This window comes from Suillus subalutaceus (genome assembly GCF_016647625.1).
Source record: "Suillus subalutaceus strain FC151 chromosome Unknown DFJ58scaffold_7, whole genome shotgun sequence".
NCBI lineage: Eukaryota > Fungi > Basidiomycota > Agaricomycetes > Boletales > Suillaceae > Suillus > Suillus subalutaceus.
In genome coordinates, this window is record NW_024540256.1 from 552478 (window position 1) to 570883 (window position 18406).

An 18406-nucleotide genomic window follows, 5' to 3' on the forward strand; every position below is an offset into this window, starting at 1 on the left:
CCTCAGGGAGCCGATTCTGAATTGCGCATTATGTATTTCCCGGGCCCTGTTGTAAGGATTGAATATCCTCTACGCGCCGACCAAGCTTCAAAATAAGACGCTCGAACCATGCGGTCGAAGTCGCCCACGTGACTTACTGATGCAAAGAGCGCAACTCTTCGCGCCGCGATCTAACTCTGCAAGTGTGCTCACGTCCTCGCGAAAGCGATTGAGGGACGACGATTTTGTTGTGTCTAGATGCAGTCACTGTTCCCCGATTTCTTTTGCTGAATTTTGGGGGCACAACCGCGGTGTTCGAGCTGCAGGCAAGTTTATGTTTGTCTATTCATGTGTCGTTGTGACGTGTGGCGAAGCTAAGGTCGTGTCTCTACAGCACACTAGTAGCTGAGTAGCTGTCCCCGCCCACCCCGGCGTCGTCACGGGCCATGCGTCTGCACAGAATACAGTCACATCGAGTGGTACGGACGTGACATAAAATTTGCTACTATCAATGGTGTGAAAGAAAATACTTCAGGTCATAGAACGCTCTACCGGATGGATTGTCCTCCAAAAATGCTCCTACTTATACTCAAGTGTTTGGGAGACTTTGGGCCGCGAAATCCTTCGAGACATGGCACCAATAGGATGAAGTATGTTGGCTAAATGAATCATTTGCAATTCCCAATACAGGTGTCCATCAGAATATCTATTGTGGGTGCGGCTCTCCGGCTCTCCAGAGCCCGACAACTTCTATTGGTTATATGAGGCTATATGAAGCCCTTGACCTTGCATGCCAGCATTACTCGATATGATGAGTTCCCTCCAATCGTTCCTAGGGCTCATCCCACTGCAGCTTCCTGACCTGCGCATATCCGACAACACACAGCTCCTCCTCAGTGTTGTGGCTTTTCTTGGTGTTATAGGATTAATTACTCGGGCCTACCGTTTTAAGTCAGCGAACAACCTTCCTCTCCCACCTTCCGTTTCCACTTGGAGACATTGGGGACATGCTCTTCCTCATCGCAAGTAAGGATTCGCATTCAAATCCTTAACTTTTGGACGCTAAGTGTGTCATATCACAAGACCATTTCTCATCGTGGCGAGATGGATTAACGAGTACGGTCCCGTGATCACCATTCGATCAAGATTCAAGAAGATTGTTTACATCGGGCGTTACAAAGTCAGTTCCCGCACACTGCGTTGTCATATCCAACAACGTTCTTTTGCAGGCCGCCGTGGATATTATGGAGCGTCAGGGCAAATTGGTAGCCGATCGTCCTCCCATGATTTCTGCGGAGATATCTGGCGGCAGAATGAGCTTCGGAAATGCACCCTTTGGGGACAGGTTACATCGGATGCGTAGGTCAGTAGTCCACGATACATCCCCTCATCTATCCTGCTTTTCAACGTGTTGCAGAGCACTTCATGCGTCTCTCCAGCCTAATTCAGCTAAGGCATATCAGCCCCTGCAGATGTCGCACGCGAAGAACATAGTTGTTGGCATTCTCGATGATCCACATAACCTCCAGCGCCATGTGATAACGTAAGGGTTGTTGGTCATGATATTATCAGTAGTGCTTTGCTTACGGGTGCTTTGAAGTTATGCTGCGACGACAATTATGAAAGTTGCTTACGGGAAGAATACACCTACGTCTGCGACCGATCCCGAAATCGTTGAAGTTAATCGACTCATGAAGACGAGTCGTGCAGTTCGACGCCGTGATTACCTGGTGGATTCAATCCCATGGCTCAAATATCTTCCTTGGTATGGCCGGGACTTGAGGCAGAGTTTTGAGAGGAGCAAGAAACTCCACACTGGTGATCTAAACCGTGTGAAAGAGCAAATGGTATGTATTTCTCTTTCAATCTTTATTTCGTGACTGAGTCGTTGCACAGCATAATGACGAGGACATCGGCCCTTCGTTCACGAAATATATGCTAGAAAATAGCCATCTCTATGGTTTCGCAGAGACTGAGATAGCCTTTCTTGCTGGTAGCTTTCTGAAAGCTGGATCAGAAACGGTGGGGTGTTACCTTGCTTCCGAAGACATGTGGCTGAAAACAAGAAGACCTCTAACACCATATGCACGGTGCTCATGGCAGCCGCATGTTTCCCTGAAGAGCAAGCTAAAGTTCAGGCCGAGCTCGACGCGGTCATTGGAATGCACCGAGGTAGCTTGAGTCCCTATTGCAGCTCTATGGTTTCAATAATTTCCGCACTAAAGCACCGACCTTCGCCGACCAAAAATCCCTTCCTCGCCTGCAAGCATTCATCTCTGAGGCTTTGAGATGGAGACCCCCAGTTCCCGATGGTGGGCATCTTTGCTTTTGTTTTGCACGTAGGTGTGACACACAACATTCATGCTGCAGGATTGGCCCACCATACAATCAAAGACGTGATTTGGGCAAGTGATCTTTGAACTACTTATCGTGCGATTGGTGATCTTGCCCATCAGGAACACTATTGTATCCCAGCTGGGACCACGGTGTACGGCAACATTTGGTGAGCATTGTACTTCAAGTTGCCATGGATCTAACTGTCACTGCCTTAGGTCCATCTGTCGAGATCCAGATGTCTTCCTGGAGCCTGACACGTTCAAACCTCAGCGCTGGATTGATGGCCAAGGTAGCCTGAGAGACGATATAAAATTGTTTGTCTTCGGGTTTGGTCGGCGGTAAGCTCCGTCTTTCAGATACTCGTTTTTTTTTGGAAATGACATTCCTTTCAGCGTATGCCCTGGTCAACATGTCGCGAGCAGGTAAAGGTATTTTGCATGCACGCGGTCTTCCAAACTCACTTCGGTTGGTACAGATCGGTGTTCATAACTGCTCTCCTTATTCTTTGGGCCTTCAAGCTCACTCTGGATCCTACGAAGCCATTAGAGGACATGGAGTTCATGAGCGGGTCAATGCTAGACATCCGGCCATGCGAATTTGAGTTTGAGAAGAGGATTCCGGAAATGGAGCTCAGGCGCATGATACAGGATTATCCTGAAGTTACATGAGAGATTTTGACTCATGTCTGCATGGGTCAGAGAGAGAGCGAAGAAAACAGTCTCCAATGAATCAATATTGATGCATCCCCCCAGGACTCGCAGTGTTTTCGTTTGGCCTCAGGTAGCCGATTCTGAATTGCGCATTATGTATTTCCCGGGCCTTGTCTTCAAGAGTATTTCCATGTCTCCATTCTCACATACAGCCTGTAATAATATATATATATAGTGTGCGAAGGATTACCGCCTGAAGGAGGTGACACCGTCAGTGACGCGTTGACGCCTGGCTAAAAAAGCACACGAATGTTGAGTACCCTGTTATAACTCCGAGCTAAGTGTAGTACTGTAAGGGTACTTTACCCAATGGACAAAAATTGGATTCACAAAAAAACCGGTTGCCAGAAACAAAAGTATGATTCTCACGGTGTCCTAGTCTGATCTCTCCTCGTATCCTCCTACACAAATAATTAGATTACCTGAATCAATTTGGACCCTGTGCAACAAGTTCTCCACCAAAAATAATTGCATGTGTTTTGCAAATTATCTTGCTTAGTGCTAACACTGACTAGTACTGACTGGCCCACTACGCGACTTTTGATCGACATTGAAACCATCTAGCAAAATATTCATGAACAATGAGTACTGAGTCATGACACTTCCGAGTGCTCGATATTACGATAGCTAGGAGCATTTTCTAGATGGATCTCATTCCACGCAGATTCTGAATAAAAATACTTTTAAAGTTGTAATGCTGGAAATCAGAGTGAGCTGTTTCCTATTCAGGCACGTGCACAGCATTGTAAGCCAACTTCTATGTATAAACTGTAACCGCTTCATTGCGAGAGCCCGAGTGTAACACAGACCATCAACTTGTTTTGTCAACTGCCCCCACATCAATCCTGTGCAATCCTCCCGCGTCGCCTTATATACTCTTTTGTTCATTTGGACATTAATATTGACTGGACGCCATGTTAAAAGGATTCGGGAAATTGACTAAAAAAGCTTCGACAGCCACCTTGTCTGCTGGATGCCCCGACGAGCCTCCGCGGTCGACTACTCCGACGCCGAGCAATCCTGGGGGGAAACCCACTTCACGGACTGGTCTTCTCAGCATACGCGTTTTATGGGCTGAAGGCCTGGCCCTTCCTGTAGGCGCCACAGTCCCTTCTGCTGTGCAAGCCGCGCTGTCCACGCAGCTGGCCAAGGTTGCCGCGTCCGTATCTCCCTCGAGCGTAACCCAGAGGCGGCTCGCGAAGCGCCATGGCGCCAAAGACAGTATCCAGCGTACACAATGCTGGTGGCTACCCTACCTGGTAATGGAGTTCGAAGTCAATCAAGTCCTAATCACCCCATTGGGTGGTGATCTGGAGAAACCATTGTACATGTACCAGGCGCAGTTGTGAGTGTCCATTTTACATTACGTACAACTTGTCCTGAATTCGCTGTCAGTGACGTGTCGCGCAACTCAGAAATTTCAATACAGTGCTACTTGCGAACAGAACAGCCCAAAGTCGGCAGTGATGGTTTAGCGGATGATATGGGCAATGATATTTTCATGGGCGGAATCAAGTTCACGCCAGACTTTGATAATATTGGCGCTGTGGGCCAAGACCAGTGGCACGACGTGACAGGTGGCAAAGGAAAAATTCAGATTGGTGTGGCATACCAGCCCAGCTCTGTTGGTGATTTCATGTTTCGAGTTTCGAGCGACTAACAAGTTGACAGGGTCAATCTCTTACTATCGATGAATTTGAGCTCATCACTGTCATTGGCAAAGGCAGCTTTGGCAAGGTGGGCTGAGTATTGACGCGCCAATAGTCGTACTGACGTTCCTTGCAGGTCATGCAGGTTAGGAAACGCGACACCATGCGGATATATGCCCTCAAGACCATCCGCAAAGCTCATATAGTCGATCGGAAAGAAATCACACACACATTAGCAGAGCGGCTCGTGCTGGCGCGTGTCAACAACCCTTTCATCGTGCCCCTGAAGTTCAGTTTCCAATCCGAGCAGAAGCTGTACTTGGTACTTGCGTAAGGTCACTTCAACGTTCGCCTCTCGAGGTTACTCATGAGTGCACCCTTTAGCTTTGTCAATGGAGGAGAACTTTTCCATCACTTGCAACGCGAACAACGGTTTAACGAGGAACGATCGCGATTTTATAGTGCTGAGTTGCTATTAGCTCTGGAACATTTACATGAACTTGACGTCGTCTACCGGTAGGCGGTCCGTCTCCTTTTTATGCTGTGCTCATTGAAGTCCAGCGATCTGAAGCCAGAAAACATTCTTCTGGATTATACTGGACACATTGCATTGTGTGACTTCGGGTTATGTAAGCTCAATATGAAGGACTCAGACACAACGAACACGTTCTGTGGCACACCTGAATATCTTGCACCGGAGATCTTGAATGGTCAAGGATATAGTCAGTTTTACTCCGTCGCTTGTCGTATGATTTCCTGCTTATCTATTCCAGACAAGTCGATTGATTGGTGGACTCTTGGAGTACTTCTATACGAGATGCTCTCCGGTCTTCCACCCTTCTATGATGGTTTGTCCTATCATTGTATTTGTATCTGTCTGCCATGAACCATCCACCTCAGAGGTCACGGACAAGATGTACCAGAAGATTCTCTCTGATCCGCTCACCTTTGGCCCCGACATTGGCACAGAAGCCCGAAGCATCCTGACTAGTCTTCTCAACAGAGATCCCTCGAAACGGCTCGGAGTGAACGGCGCTGAGGAGATCAAGAAGCATCCATTCTTCGTAAACCACATAGACTTCAAGAAGCTTCTGCAGAAAAAGATCCAGCCGCCGTTTAAGCCAAGTGTGTCAAGTCCCGTGGTAAGTGCATGTCTCTCCGTGAGTACGTGTTTGTTGAGCGCGTCTACGTTTAGGATGTTTCCAACTTCGACACTGTCTTTACGGCTGAGGCGCCTATCGACAGCTATGTTGATGGCTCCCACCTCTCATCTACCGTCCAAGCTCAGTTCGCTGGTGTGTCCATTACGATGTCCTTGTAGATGTCCGAAATTTGACTCACCCTGTCTGCCATAGGATTCTCGTATAATGGTTCCAACATGCCTATCAGTTGATAGGTCATCTCAAATCTCATTTAGTGGATATAGCACTGGTATCATGTATTTGTTGTCGCATCGCACGTACATTCTGTAATAACTGCTCAATCAGCGTATTTTTGATATTGGTTAAACAGTTCTGGTCATAGTTTCCAAGGTGGGTGGATGATGACAGGGGTAAATATTTCCAAATAGTGCACATCGCTTAGTCAAAGACAGACAATCACCAGTCTCGAAGTCCTTACGACCATTAGTATGGCCACTGTCGCTCATTACATTCGTTCAGACTATGATCCTGCTGATAGAGAGCAGCTAGAGAAGGACACTGGCCAAATTCCAATAGACGAAGCAGAACAGTGGAACACAGCGCCAACTTTCTCTGCTGTTCGTCATGCCCCACCTCCATCCTTTGTTCCCGCGCGCATTCAATACGACGAATGGGGTTCTGCTGTTTCGCTTACCCATACAGTATCTTCGAATGCCTCTGCTCCAGATAGTGGGACCTCTGAGTGGTACAGAGCTTTGGCAAGAGATAGCTCAAAGACGGTGGAGAACCAACTACCAGCCAGATCGTCAAGTACACCCAGTGAGGCTCCCAAGCCAAAGAAGGAGGCTACCACCAAGAACAATTGGTTCATTAAAAGAGCGCTTCAGTCTGAACCATCCAGCAAACCCAGTTCTCCCGCACCGACATTGGCAGACCTCCTTGCACGGGATCCACCACCACTACCATCAGAGGAACGTTTTGTCCCTCCAGTCTGGCTAGCAATAGGGCCATCCAACAAAGGCTTCAATCTACTACAGAAGGGTGGCTGGAATGAAGGAGAAGGGCTTGGTGCACACGTCGCTCGATCTTTACGCCCCCGATCGCCAGCACACACATCATCTGTATCAATCTCACATGCACCCTTGCAGGGGGCAAGTATACCAGTCGGCAACGCGAAATCTCGAGACAGACTGCCCGACGTCATTGACCTCACCCAATCCGAGTCAGAGTCAGAAGATGACTTTGAATCTTTCCACCGATCTCCTTCCCTTCCGCTTGCTCCAGCGTCTAGTGCATCTAAAGAACTTGATCCATACTCCCAGAAGTCGCTGTTGACGCCTATTCCAACGATACTCAAATCTGACCGCCTTGGGATTGGTTTGAAGGCGAAAACGGAGGGCCCATACAAGCAGTCTAAGAAGCGGGTTACTCATAACCAAGCAGCATTGGCATCCCACATTAGGACCTCTGAGGAGCTGCGGAGGAAGAGGGCTGAGGTTGGTCGAGGTCGAAGAGGATTTGCGAAGGTACGAAAGCGCGAAGAGAACGAAAGGAAACGCATGCTCGCATATCTTAATGAATAGTATATGACCTCAGATTAGCTCAAGAGATCAAGTGAATTGCATGAAAACTACCAACTACACACGAGGAATATTTTAATAAGTGACAGCCTTTCGTTACATACATAATGTCGTGACGTGCAGACACTGTCGTGCGGGTAAGTACAGTATACAAGCAGTACAGGAAATCCATATTGCACCCATCAATTCAAGTACTTGCAGTCTAGGTGTGTATGTTCGTGAGAAATATTAATCAGGAGCTGCTTGACGCTAGGGAAGGATAGACTCTCCCCATATCCCTTTTGCTGGCTCACAGCGAACATCGCGGACGTACATCTTGAGCCACTGCACCATCTCTTTGCTGATCTGATGACAGCGGGTAACATCGATCGACGACAAGCGACAAGGCTGCATTGTGGGCGTCGCAGGACGGCTGAGGGACAAGGCGTGGATATGAGCAGAGGCAGACGCGGTGGATAAAAAGGACGAGCGCGAGGCTGCTGCGGCCGAGGCAGAAGAGAGTTGAGGTGGGCGACCACAGAGGCGAGATTCCACAAGTCCTCGTAGAGCATCCCATTCGAGTGCAGTGCACCCGTCAAGGTTGAGACGGTCTAGCTTGGGGCATACCCAAGGATGGGCCACAGGCGGCGAGGAAAGATTCTGATGAGAAGTAATTGGAAGATGCACTAAAGACACAGTTATGTGGATGCTCACCTTTAACAGGAAGCATGTCACATCCTCCACATCAACCAACTCCAGAGTAACCAATGATGTAAGCCGCCGAAGTAACATTATAAACTTCGGTTCGTTCAAGAAACTTGACTCAATACGAAGATACTTGAGTGGAAGGGAAGTAAGAGATTGTTGTCGAAGGTGCTCCAAAACTGGTGTGAGGTTGTCGAGGTAGCAGAAGTCGAGCGATTCGAGCGCAGGGAACGATATTTGACTAAGAAGCATCCGTGTACGCATGATGCCTGCGTAATAGAACGATGCCTTGGTAAGCCTCGGGAGTTTCACGACCTTCGTAGATATGAACTCATGTTCGAGAGAAACACAAGTCTCAGGATCCACGTCCGACATGTTGCGCAATGCAAGTTCTTCGAGACCTGGGCAGCCTCGCAGAATGTCTAGCAAGGTGTCGACAGATGGTGAAGACCCGTTCCAGTAGCCCCCTAGCTGGAGCACACGCAGGTTTGATACGACTCTCCTGTCCCAGTTGAAATTAAAGGACGTGAAAGAGCACGAACGAAGGCGGGGAGTATGCCCCTTAAAAAGCGGAAGGCAGGGGCTGGAGTAATGGTCTTCCTGCATAGAATGGAATACACGGATACAAAGACTTTCCAAATAGGGAGCTTCTTCTCTACAGCGCAGAAGGGCAGCATGTGCCTGTGGTTTGTTAGGAACACTGAGGCGAAAGGACCTTGCTCGCCAAAGCGCAGGACGAATGAGATCCATCGCATGGATAATACTCTCCATGGCGCCGCTCGAATTGTCAACTCGAGGAGTAAAGTTGATTGTGATATCGAGAGGTACCGACTTTGAACGTGCGAGCTTGCGATGCGCTTTCTCAAGGGAGTCGTGCGGACTCACGCAGATATCCGCCCACAGTTCTGGGGTGTCGATGGCGACGTCCCTCCAATATCGGCAAACCAACATTAAGGTCGCTACTAATAGGGGATCCTCCTCCCCCATATTACACACTCCTGCAACGAATATTGACGAAAGGAGTTCTTCTGGAATTCGATGGATAGGAGATTGGGATCGAACAACTTGTTCCAGGTGCGACTCTAGCTCTTGGCGCTGGTTGAGCAAGGATGCCATCTGTGTATCCAGGGAGTCCAGTGCCTCCCTCAAATGAGGGATGGACACACCCGGAGTTGAACTTCCTCCTGATAGTGAGTGGTCGACATTGTATCGTGTCATGGATAGCGCAGAGCTTTCACGACGAGGAGGCGGTCTGCCGTTGGCAGACGGCGTTGGGATAAAACCTGGAATGCATTGCGAAACTGGTTGAGATAGGAAATGAATCGCTTCATAAGGTGGAGGAGGAGACGTTGGTGATGAGGACGTCGAGGACGATACACTAGATGGTCGAGTGAGAAAGGCGGCAGTTACATCGGGTAACTTTGAACCACGGCGATCAGCGATGATAGTGGTATCGTCTCTAGCTGAGCGAGATAAAGATGGCCACTGCATCATATAGTATGATGGCTACAGGTGATCGATGGGTACGTGGTTGTCACTGAGCTCTTTATGAGTGCTGAACAACCGCACGTAAAAAAGTGTTGAATTAATAACGGTGATGTGGTTGTAGGGCTTTCAACAAAACGCGGCTTGACTAGCCGTGGACGTTTTCAAACACCACCTGTTCGTGTACACATAAGTGTCATGGCAATTAATCGATGATGAAGATAGGACATGCCTGCGTTTGTGATCATCTCGGTACGTACAGAGTTGACCGGACAGAAGGATGGGGACCCAATCCGACGAGAAACTGGAAGGTTTTAAGTTGATCGCACGGATAAGAATGTACCTGCGAAATAATGGAATCTTGCGGTGTCCGTCGAGATTGGCACGAGGCCGGGAGCATGTTGTATTGAGTTACTCCAGGAGGACATTTCATCCGGAATTGTTTGATGAAACTTGCAACGTGCGGCGGCAAAATAGCAATTCGGGCACGAGGAGAGCAACGAGGCAAAGTGAGATTCAAACAAAGTGCAAAGTACCTGGTTCGATCCGAATCCCTTTCCCACACAACTAACAAGAACTGCAAAATCCAGGGATGTGGGTCATTTGTACCATAGACATCCTCCTTGACGTTTTCTGGGCAAAATGGCAATGCAATCAGTTCACGAGCGTGCACGTCATCTCCGTCAGCCCAGCCAACATAAAAATACAATTGCAATAGATAGCATATGCCTAAGTTCGTAAAATTCTACTGGAACGTACGGTTGTCGAATGGGAACGCTGAACGGGGATACACTTACGCCGGAACTCTATCGATCCAGCCTCGCTGCCCCGAAATAAATCCGTAGTAAAAAAATTGGCTAAGCACCTAAAGATAGGAGAATTAAAGTTCTGAGTGAGCCTATGGCCCATTTGGCAGAAAGCGATTGGACGCACAAGTATATCGAGAAAGACGGTCAAACCACTACCTGAAGGATTTAAGCGATTAGTCAACTGCACGTACAAAGTACATAAGTCATGAGCAAATACCTGCTAGCCAGCTTGCATTCCTGATCAGATAATCTACGTCGCGAGATGCAGCAATAATAGATAATACGTATGTCGTGTTTCCCAGGATAGAGAAGACAAATAACCCAGGAGCCAGACCCTCGCATCTAGTCTTGAAGTTCTTGACTGTATTGAAATTCAGAACAGTGGGACTGGCAATATGCGTGTGTGACACTAACCTATTTGCGGCAGCCGGGCAAAAACTGTCGAGGAAGATAGTAAGTGAAGGCATCCACACATGGTATGACAAGAACACACGATAAGCAGTGGCGCTGGTCCACCCTATTAGTTGGACATGCCAATCCAACTTCGTATCTGGAAGGGCTGGAGAAGTGTCATCGTTGGGAAGCCAATTGCTGATACAATACGCCGCCACACCAGCGGCTGATACGAATGAGACAGCGGCCAGGTACCGCACAAAAATTTGCGTAATCGAGGACCCTGGTCTTTCGGAGGGATCCGCCGAGCGACTATCAGCAATAAGGCAGGTTTCTTCGGAAACCTCCCCTGGGATGTGCGCAGGTACAACGTGCTGCCCGGTTTGCCGCTTCCATCGGTAATAGTATACTTGGCAAAGCAATGTTGTGTCGCATAAAGTGTACTAACCGATAAATGTGTCATCAGGGAGGTAGATTACAAGTAGCACATGAAACTCACATAAACTCCAAGAATAATCACGGTAGGCAGCAATCCAGCCATCACTGCACCCATAAGATTACATACATCACCCAATAACCATACATAGATGAAAAGGAGAGATAAACCCTCCCCACTCTCTAGTTGGTAATTCTCAATTATCTGGGGAGAATATACGACAATCCTGCACAAGATGAGTCTGATTTTTTGACATGAATTCTTTGCCTCACTGACCAGCATGCTATTGAAATCCATCCAAACTTCAATAAAATTCGAAGTCAGCACAGGGTCAATTGAAATATGCGAATACGCACGACACTACTAGCTGCATTTCCTTGCCCGAACATTGATGGTTGACCGGTGACCGGTGGTATCACTTGGTAGCTCAGCGCTCAACGTCCAGTACTAATACTAATAGATAAGATGCCAGTGGAAGGAACCAAAACTAAATCAAGGTACAATTTTTTTTGGGTTTGAAATTTGAAATTTCATGAAAGAGCACGTGACGTGTGCCGGTGTGTGCGTACACTACCGTTGCCTGCAAACTGGCAGTAGGCTTTGAACTTTCTTTATAAGTCTCCAAAGTATACTTCACATCATGAACAGTCAAGACGCATTTAGAAAATTCGCTCAGCAACTACAGAGGGCTAGTCAGTCTGGAGGTGGTGGTGGGATGCCAGGAGGTCCAGGTCGCTTCCTTGCAGGCGGGGGCCTTATAGTCGCGCTGGTGGGCGGTGGACTTCTTCTGAACGCGAGCTTGTTCAATGGTGTGTCTCGTGTCGTGAATTCTGTAGTGGCTTCTGACAACCCAAAATAAGTTGATGGTGGCCACAGAGCTATCAAATATACTCGGTAGGTTGTTGTGTCACGCGCTTTCTAAGTTGATGGCTCATCCTGCTTTAGTCTCCAAGGTGTCAAGGATGAGGTGTACAACGAAGGGACGCACCTCATGGTCCGTTCCACTCTTTTTCAATGCAGTTTGATTGTTTACGCTCCTCAGGTTCCCTGGTTCGAGACTCCAATAGTTTTCGACATTCGCGCGAAGCCTCGGAGTGTAGCAAGTTTGACTGGCACGAAAGGTGACGTCTGCAGCTCGCGGCATTCTTTTACTCGCTTACTTTGGAACTGTAGATCTGCAAATGGTTAACATCACTTGCAGAGTTCTGTCCCGACCGGCTGTATCTGCTCTGCCTCAAATATACCGCGAACTAGGAAAAGACTACGACGAGCGCGTGCTACCGTCTATCGTCAACGAAGTTCTCAAAAGTGTGGTCGCACAGTTCAATGCAAGTCAGCTTATTACACAACGTGAGATGGTGCGGGGTATTTTCAGTTGCTGCTCTGTGATCAATTGACGATGAGTTTTGCATCAGGTGTCCCGGTTAATTCGCGAGAACCTAACAAATCGCGCATTACGTTTTAACGTGGTGCTGGACGATGTGTCTATCACCCATGTGGCGTTTTCACCCGAGTTTACGCATGCTGTTGAGGCTAAGCAGGCGAGTAATATGGCACCACATCTCCTATTTGCGAAGTTAATTCCACCCTAAAGGTCGCTCAACAAACAGCTTTGAGGGCCGCCTTCTTGGTTGATCAGGCCATTCAAGAAAAGCAGGTAAGATTCCCTTGCAGGGATTGTCAGTTTTTCTTGACTCAGATGTATCTTCTGCAGTCTATTATAGTGCGAGCCCAAGGTGAGGCAAAGAGTGCTGAGTTGATCGGCGAAGCTATGCGCTCCAACAAAGGATTTCTGGAACTCCGTCGGCTTGAGGCCGCAAGGGATATTGCCAACATGCTAGCCTCCTCGGGAAATAAAGTGATGTTAGATGCCCAGAGCCTCTTGTTGAATGGTATGTTGTCTCCTGCTTTGTGATCATCACTGTTAACAAATCCCTCATTTACACAGTGACTGGAGAGGACACAAAGGAATTGCTGAAAGTAAAGAAGTGATCTTATTGCCACATTTCGTCATCATCGTCACCGTCGCTGCTAATGAAAATGCATATGTCGACTATGACCTTACATATTGAACTTCAAACTGCAGGAACGCATATATCTGAAATAAAGCATGAAGGCTCAGTGGCACTCTTGTCCATGATCACATCATCCTTTCCACTCCAGCGTGCATCATGCTATGTTAATTGCAAAACATGGGTAAGCAAATAATGTCGGAAGCGTCTCCAAAATTTCGCGGGACGGCCGACCTTCTGAATGCGTCTCATTTTCTCCTATGACTTGTTTACCCGACAGGACTTATGCTATTTGTTTTTTGCTTTATACATGTAACGACCTTTTTTATTGACACATTGGCTTGGCTGCTTGCGCGTCTCTGGTAGACAGCTCCGAGTCGGAGTCCAGTATTAGAATACAAGGATGAAAAGATGAGTACATATAAGTATACAGCTGGGCATAAGCGGGATTTTCGGTGACCTACACAAGAATGATATGCCAAGAAGCGTTGACGGCGGTGCTAGCAGTGGGATATTTTATGTAAGTGGCCAATTCAGACCTGACATAATGATGTTTCGCAAGTACTGCACGATGTCGGTGAGAGGCTATTACGGTAGACAGCCGAGGCCCAACACTAACAGACGATCAGACGACGGATAACGTGGTTGAGCGTATAGATTCGGCGGTACGGTAAGAGATAAGATATGAGTAACCGAGCGGTCACCGGTCAGGTCTATATACTGCGTCGTGCAAACACGGAACAATAATCAACGCTAACGGTGTCCAATCATCAGGCGCTCGTCACATGCGGTAAGCGTAGGCTTACAGTTGGTTGTTTGGATACAAGGCTTTTGCCAAACAAGCGCCTGCCAGTACTTACGTAACGGACCACGGTAACAAATTCATAACTTGTTGCCTTACCGTTTACCATCCACAGACAGACATCGGAAGCGACATGAAGAGGACAAAACAAAATAGGCTTTCTAATCACCGTGAAAAAAAAGTCGCTAAGAGCGCACAAAACCACGAGAATAACCAGACAGCCGAGTCCGGCACTGAAGAGAGCGTCCAGCTGCCACGAAAGAAAGTAAGATGGGAGAGCAATTCCGAATCAGTGGCAGCAGTAGTAGATACAGAGAATGGTAGCTCAGAGGACGATGCGAGCACATCAAAGGTGAAGTTTGCAAAGACGGTCGCGTCCCGCGGAGCTGACCATCTAGTTAGATCTGCTTGACAATTTCCTGCCAATCGTAAGTCGTCCAATGAGTATGTGTTACCAATGCATATAAGTGCGGTCACTCTAGAGGACGCGTTGCAGGCGCATACTATGATTCTGTTAGGTGTATAGTCTACGTGCTTGAAGATACGCAAGAGGATGTTCATTTCGATCTTACGAACATGCGTTGAGTCGAATCCTCTTCATAATTTTGCCCATCTGAACCTGTACCAGTTCTCGAACAGTGCAACGCTGACGTAGTGTTGACTAGCTCCAAAGCCGATGACCCATTTATATCGGTCCTTCAGAAATTTTGTATGCTCTCTACTGTCGCTGCATATATGCGCAGGTACTCAACTCAACGACTCAGCTGAGGCTTCTGGAGGGGTCTTTCAAATCAGACCACATAAAGAGTTCAGTCCTCACAGAGGGAGAGACCGCTTGCTGTCGCTCCGTTTTCTCTCCGAGTTGACAACCGAAGATACTGGTCAATGTTTGTCGTCCGACAGCAACGCAGGCGCTGAGCCAAGAAATGCATATGAATTTATGCAGAAACGCAAACAGGCAGCAGGCGACCCAACTATGAAAAGATGGAATGCGGCGATTAGGTTGGCCAACTATGCATCGGTGGAATCTTCTCTTTGTGTGCGTCTAGATACTCGGGTGCAATATTTGTCTCATCTGCGGAACTATAGATCTCGTGCCTCGGCGCTCTGCTCGACTACCTTGCGAGGGAGCGAGCGGCGGGCGACCTGGATGATGATGCAGGAGTCGAGGGGCTCAACATCTCCGGCATCGAAGTGTTGACCATGTAAGTTGGCATCGTGAACGCTCCGTATAGCATCGCGTTGACTCCTTTCAAAGAGATCAGGTCATGCATATCAATGCTGACGCACTTTTGTAAGCGATGTATTAAGGTGTTGCCTTGAGAGCACATTAATTGGCAAAGTACAGTTCCCTTCAGATATTCGAAAACGAGAGTCACGCGTCCATCCACTCTGATAAGACAAAAGAGGGGTTGTCGCTTTTTGGTATGTTGTGACAACTTTCGATGTTGTCGCGTTCATCAATATGCTACAGGTATCCTTGACAATACTCGGACACCCTTGGGTCGTTCATTGCTCCGCACCTGGCTCATGCGCCCGTCCCTGTCTATTCCTGTTATCGCAGCCCGCCATGACGCTATTGAATGCTTTCTACATCCGGAGAACTTAGCACCTGCGAGTACTTTGCAAATTCACTTGAAGGGTGTCAAGAATATTCCGAGGATCCTCGGGCTTCTGCAATCTGGGAAAGCCAGCGTCAGTGACTGGCAAGGCCTAGTGAAGGTATGATTCACCGGGTTCTCGTTTCAAATTCAATCCGACGTCAAACGAAGTTCACATATCACACTGCAATGATGCGCGACGCCCTGGCGGAACTTCACGGAGGTGATCAAGTACAGGTTGTACGAAAGGTATGATATTAGTGAGCGGCTCGCCAGGAGAAGCTGGACTAAACGGGCTGTTAGTTGGTTGCATCGTTGGACATCGCGAGCTTCAAGGATACCGGAAATGCTGTCAATGAGACAGTAAGCGCTTGTATCATTGTTTCTATCTACTAATGCACTCCTTCATTGTTTAGATTGACTGGGAAGAATCTACCAACAATAATCGCATATGTGTTAGGCCGTACATTGACGAGGAACTAGATCAGAGGAAACACGTTTACGCTGGATTGGACCCTGTCTTGGTGGGGTTATTCCTGTCTCAAAGATGCTGCATCTTGCTCATACATGTTATAGTGTAAGGTCGCTGAGCAAATATGCCAAAAGATTCCTGTGGATTATACGGCGTCTCTGAACGTGGTATACTTCCCACAGCTAGGTGATGCATTCTCGAACCTAGTAGAAGCGTATATTCAACGCTTTCCATCGGCAGGCTTTTTGATCTGCGTTCCGATGCAGGAGGAATGGAGGTCTGAGGAGGGCATCAAGGTTCTAGACGGATGGAGCTTCCAGGTGAGTCTTGACGTTGTCCTTGCCATATCTTATATAGCGGGCTGACCAAATCGTTCAGTTCTCCTCAGAGCGAGTGATAAGTCTTGTCAATGATTGACTTTGTGACTGAACGACGTCTTTTCAGTGCCCATGTGTATTTCAAATCGGAAGAGATGCATGGTAAGCTTGCCTTGAACCTTATTCCGAGAAAACGTGCGATTCAGATCAAAGATATGGACACCCACATCGGCGATCTCCATCCATCAATAGTCGGTGCGAGTTTTGATATTTCCTCATCAGTAAGAGACTTACGGGTAACAGACCGTGAAATAGAGATCGTCCAAGAGCTCTTGGAACGGATCCTTGTATGCAGTGAAGGGATGAGACACACATGTGACGTTTGTGCCGAACTGGACTGCCTGCTCGCCTTCGCCGAGGCTTCTCGGGCGTACAATTACTGTCGGCCTCAGATGTCAGAGGATCCTATCATCGACATTGATCAAGGACGGTGAGCGTTGCGGAATGCTACTCGTTACACTAGTAACCTTCTCTCGTAAGACATCCCTTACAAGAGCAGGTAGTCGACATTTTTGTTCCCAATAATGCTCAGCTTTTAGCTGGTATCGGTTTCGGTGACAGCGCTGAACCACAGACAGAAGCTGACAGCCTGTCAGTGTGTAGCAGCATTGTTTTGTGCACTGGCGCGAATGCGTGCGGAAAAGTAGGTTCAAGTTACACGTCACAATACCTGCTAAATTCCCTCTTACACAATGCAGAGCGTCTACCTGAAACAGGTAAAGATCTGATCAGTCTTATGCCAGGATGTATTGAAATAAATACAGGTTGCTCTGATTCAATACATGGCCCAGGTTGGTAACCGCTCTGAGTTATTGGTCCACTCGTAACTTATCAATGACAACCTAGATCGGCTGGTAAGGAACTCGTGGCTGCTTTCGTGCTTCATGACCCTGTGAAGTTTTGTTCCAGCGGTATCTGCCACTCTGGGAATTGTCGACAAAAGTGACGTTCTGGACTTTTTCGCCTTGTGCTAACTAACCTATCTTTGCAGTCTTTACTCGTATACAGACTCGCGAATCAGTATCCAAAGTATTATCGCAGTGTCCCTGATTCCCTCCTATGCTGAACTAGCTACAAGGCCCAATCCGCTTTTATGATTGATCTCAACCAGGTCTCCCTAGCCCTCCGAAATTGTACTGCAAAATCTCTCATTCTCCTTGACGAATTTGGGAAGGGGACGATCCCTGCAGGCTCGTTTGCTTCACGGTGCAAGCACAACTGTCGATTCTTACTTATCCATAGATGGGACTGGGTTGTTTTGCGGTGTCATCAAGCATCTTCTCAACCGAGGGTCTCAGTGTCCTAAGGTTTTAGCTGCCACACATTTCCATGAAGTCTTCCAGAAGGACATGCTCGATCCCCACAAGTTCCCAATCACATTCCTTCACATGGAAGTGCTCTTCACTTCAAGCAAAGGCAATCTCGATCCCGGTGACGTGTCGATGTCTGGAGACTCAAAATCAACTAATGACGAACGACTGGAGCCTACACATGTTGTCGCCCCTGGAGAAAAGATAACTTATCTTTATCGGTACCTTCTGGGTTTATACGATTATCGACATCCCTAACCAGTGGACCAGTGTCTCCCCGGGTCTCTCCCGCAATTCTCATGCAGCTCAATGTGCTATGATGTTTGGTTTGCCGTCCCGTATTGCGCAGCGTGCGCAGTACGTCAGGTAGTTTTCATTCCTCTTGCCCACCTCATGGAGAGATTATTCACTGGTACGTCAAGCAAATTGTTGGGTGACCATGAACTTGGGCAGCTTTTGGAGGAGAAAATGACCGCGGAGGAGCAAGAAAATATCAAGGCCGCTGGGATCGCCACCTACAAATTTCTGGCCATGGATCTCACGAACGATTCTCCTGAAAAAGACATCAAATCAAGGCTTGTAGAGGCGCTTGGCCGGGCTCCTCATGAATGATTATATTTTACCCATG

The 18406-nt window shown here is 47.9% G+C and overlaps 7 protein-coding genes across 7 annotated transcripts; 5 read left to right on the top strand and 2 right to left on the bottom strand.

The window, feature by feature from the left end:
- Positions 1 to 350: 350 nt before the first annotated feature.
- Positions 351 to 2984, top strand: DFJ58DRAFT_696656 (cytochrome P450; the record flags this gene model as incomplete). Its single annotated transcript, XM_041383484.1, is given in 14 exon segments — positions 351 to 458; positions 515 to 731; positions 751 to 1005; positions 1063 to 1159; positions 1209 to 1522; positions 1580 to 1826; positions 1876 to 2001; positions 2049 to 2151; positions 2205 to 2291; positions 2350 to 2384; positions 2436 to 2482; positions 2532 to 2654; positions 2709 to 2738; positions 2792 to 2984. 12 exon segments carry the CDS (start codon positions 770 to 772, stop codon positions 2982 to 2984), a joined length of 1638 nt encoding a protein of 545 aa, XP_041249611.1. The 5' UTR covers positions 351 to 458; positions 515 to 731; positions 751 to 769.
- A 785-nt stretch (positions 2985 to 3769) lies between these two features.
- On the top strand, positions 3770 to 6239 carry DFJ58DRAFT_761921 (kinase-like domain-containing protein). The gene is made up of 10 exons (XM_041388510.1): positions 3770 to 4371; positions 4422 to 4650; positions 4698 to 4763; positions 4812 to 5005; positions 5060 to 5191; positions 5237 to 5397; positions 5449 to 5523; positions 5576 to 5817; positions 5871 to 5970; positions 6031 to 6239. The coding sequence occupies exons 1-10, from the start codon at positions 3941 to 3943 to the stop codon at positions 6066 to 6068; spliced, it is 1668 nt and encodes a 555-aa protein (XP_041249612.1). The 5' UTR covers positions 3770 to 3940; the 3' UTR covers positions 6069 to 6239.
- On the top strand, positions 6195 to 7523 carry DFJ58DRAFT_440945 (uncharacterized protein). Its single transcript, XM_041380425.1, has one exon. It carries the CDS (start codon positions 6306 to 6308, stop codon positions 7398 to 7400), a length of 1095 nt encoding a protein of 364 aa, XP_041249613.1. The 5' UTR covers positions 6195 to 6305; the 3' UTR covers positions 7401 to 7523.
- Positions 7524 to 7646: 123 nt separating this feature from the next.
- Positions 7647 to 9032, bottom strand: DFJ58DRAFT_652250 (uncharacterized protein; the record flags this gene model as incomplete). Its single annotated transcript, XM_041381667.1, has 2 exons — positions 7647 to 8036; positions 8091 to 9032. 2 exons carry the CDS (start codon positions 9030 to 9032, stop codon positions 7647 to 7649), a joined length of 1332 nt encoding a protein of 443 aa, XP_041249614.1.
- Positions 9033 to 10186: 1154 nt separating this feature from the next.
- On the bottom strand, positions 10187 to 11760 carry DFJ58DRAFT_761926 (PQ-loop-domain-containing protein). The gene is made up of 8 exons (XM_041388511.1): positions 11561 to 11760; positions 11481 to 11506; positions 11268 to 11430; positions 10869 to 11211; positions 10790 to 10813; positions 10593 to 10736; positions 10500 to 10531; positions 10187 to 10431 (listed from the first exon to the last, which is right to left on the bottom strand). The coding sequence occupies exons 1-8, from the start codon at positions 11591 to 11593 to the stop codon at positions 10360 to 10362; spliced, it is 837 nt and encodes a 278-aa protein (XP_041249615.1). The 5' UTR covers positions 11594 to 11760; the 3' UTR covers positions 10187 to 10359.
- DFJ58DRAFT_696666 (band 7 family-domain-containing protein) lies at positions 11742 to 13346 on the top strand. Its single transcript, XM_041383485.1, has 9 exons — positions 11742 to 12013; positions 12065 to 12098; positions 12150 to 12198; positions 12247 to 12325; positions 12378 to 12562; positions 12620 to 12745; positions 12799 to 12861; positions 12919 to 13096; positions 13153 to 13346. Exons 1-9 carry the CDS (start codon positions 11845 to 11847, stop codon positions 13194 to 13196), a joined length of 927 nt encoding a protein of 308 aa, XP_041249616.1. The 5' UTR covers positions 11742 to 11844; the 3' UTR covers positions 13197 to 13346.
- Positions 13347 to 14151: 805 nt separating this feature from the next.
- DFJ58DRAFT_652252 (DNA mismatch repair protein MutS) lies at positions 14152 to 18390 on the top strand (the record flags this gene model as incomplete). The annotated part of the gene is given in 25 exon segments (XM_041381668.1): positions 14152 to 14375; positions 14501 to 14598; positions 14647 to 14727; positions 14783 to 15057; positions 15108 to 15223; positions 15277 to 15312; positions 15367 to 15443; positions 15493 to 15740; positions 15791 to 15868; positions 15923 to 15982; positions 16036 to 16143; positions 16196 to 16277; positions 16332 to 16415; positions 16493 to 16570; positions 16622 to 16663; positions 16712 to 16898; positions 16949 to 17111; positions 17167 to 17184; positions 17233 to 17276; positions 17367 to 17410; positions 17460 to 17497; positions 17547 to 17662; positions 17682 to 17999; positions 18049 to 18144; positions 18201 to 18390. The coding sequence occupies 25 exon segments, from the start codon at positions 14152 to 14154 to the stop codon at positions 18388 to 18390; spliced, it is 2901 nt and encodes a 966-aa protein (XP_041249617.1).
- Positions 18391 to 18406: the final 16 nt, after the last annotated feature.

Bases quoted from the DNA above. Each gene is read 5' to 3' on its own strand.
- DFJ58DRAFT_761926 (XM_041388511.1), bottom strand. From the start codon at position 11,593: ATGTTCGGGCAAGGAAATGCAGCTAGTAGTGTC. The intron at 11,431-11,480 runs GTCAGTGAGGCA...CATCTTGTGCAG, and splicing joins TGGATTTCAATAGCATGCTG to GATTGTCGTATATTCTCCCC. The intron at 10,532-10,592 runs GTATTTGCTCAT...TAAATCCTTCAG, and splicing joins GAATGCAAGCTGGCTAGCAG to GTAGTGGTTTGACCGTCTTT.
- DFJ58DRAFT_440945 (XM_041380425.1), top strand. From the start codon at position 6,306: ATGGCCACTGTCGCTCATTACATTCGTTCAGACTATGATCCTGCTGAT.
- DFJ58DRAFT_761921 (XM_041388510.1), top strand. From the start codon at position 3,941: ATGTTAAAAGGATTCGGGAAATTGACTAAAAAAGCTTCGACAGCCACC. The intron at 4,764-4,811 runs GTGGGCTGAGTA...CGTTCCTTGCAG, and splicing joins GCAAAGGCAGCTTTGGCAAG to GTCATGCAGGTTAGGAAACG. The intron at 5,006-5,059 runs GTAAGGTCACTT...TGCACCCTTTAG, and splicing joins AAGCTGTACTTGGTACTTGC to CTTTGTCAATGGAGGAGAAC.
- DFJ58DRAFT_696666 (XM_041383485.1), top strand. From the start codon at position 11,845: ATGAACAGTCAAGACGCATTTAGAAAATTCGCTCAGCAACTACAGAGG. The intron at 12,099-12,149 runs GTAGGTTGTTGT...ATCCTGCTTTAG, and splicing joins AGAGCTATCAAATATACTCG to TCTCCAAGGTGTCAAGGATG. The intron at 13,097-13,152 runs GTATGTTGTCTC...TCATTTACACAG, and splicing joins CCAGAGCCTCTTGTTGAATG to TGACTGGAGAGGACACAAAG.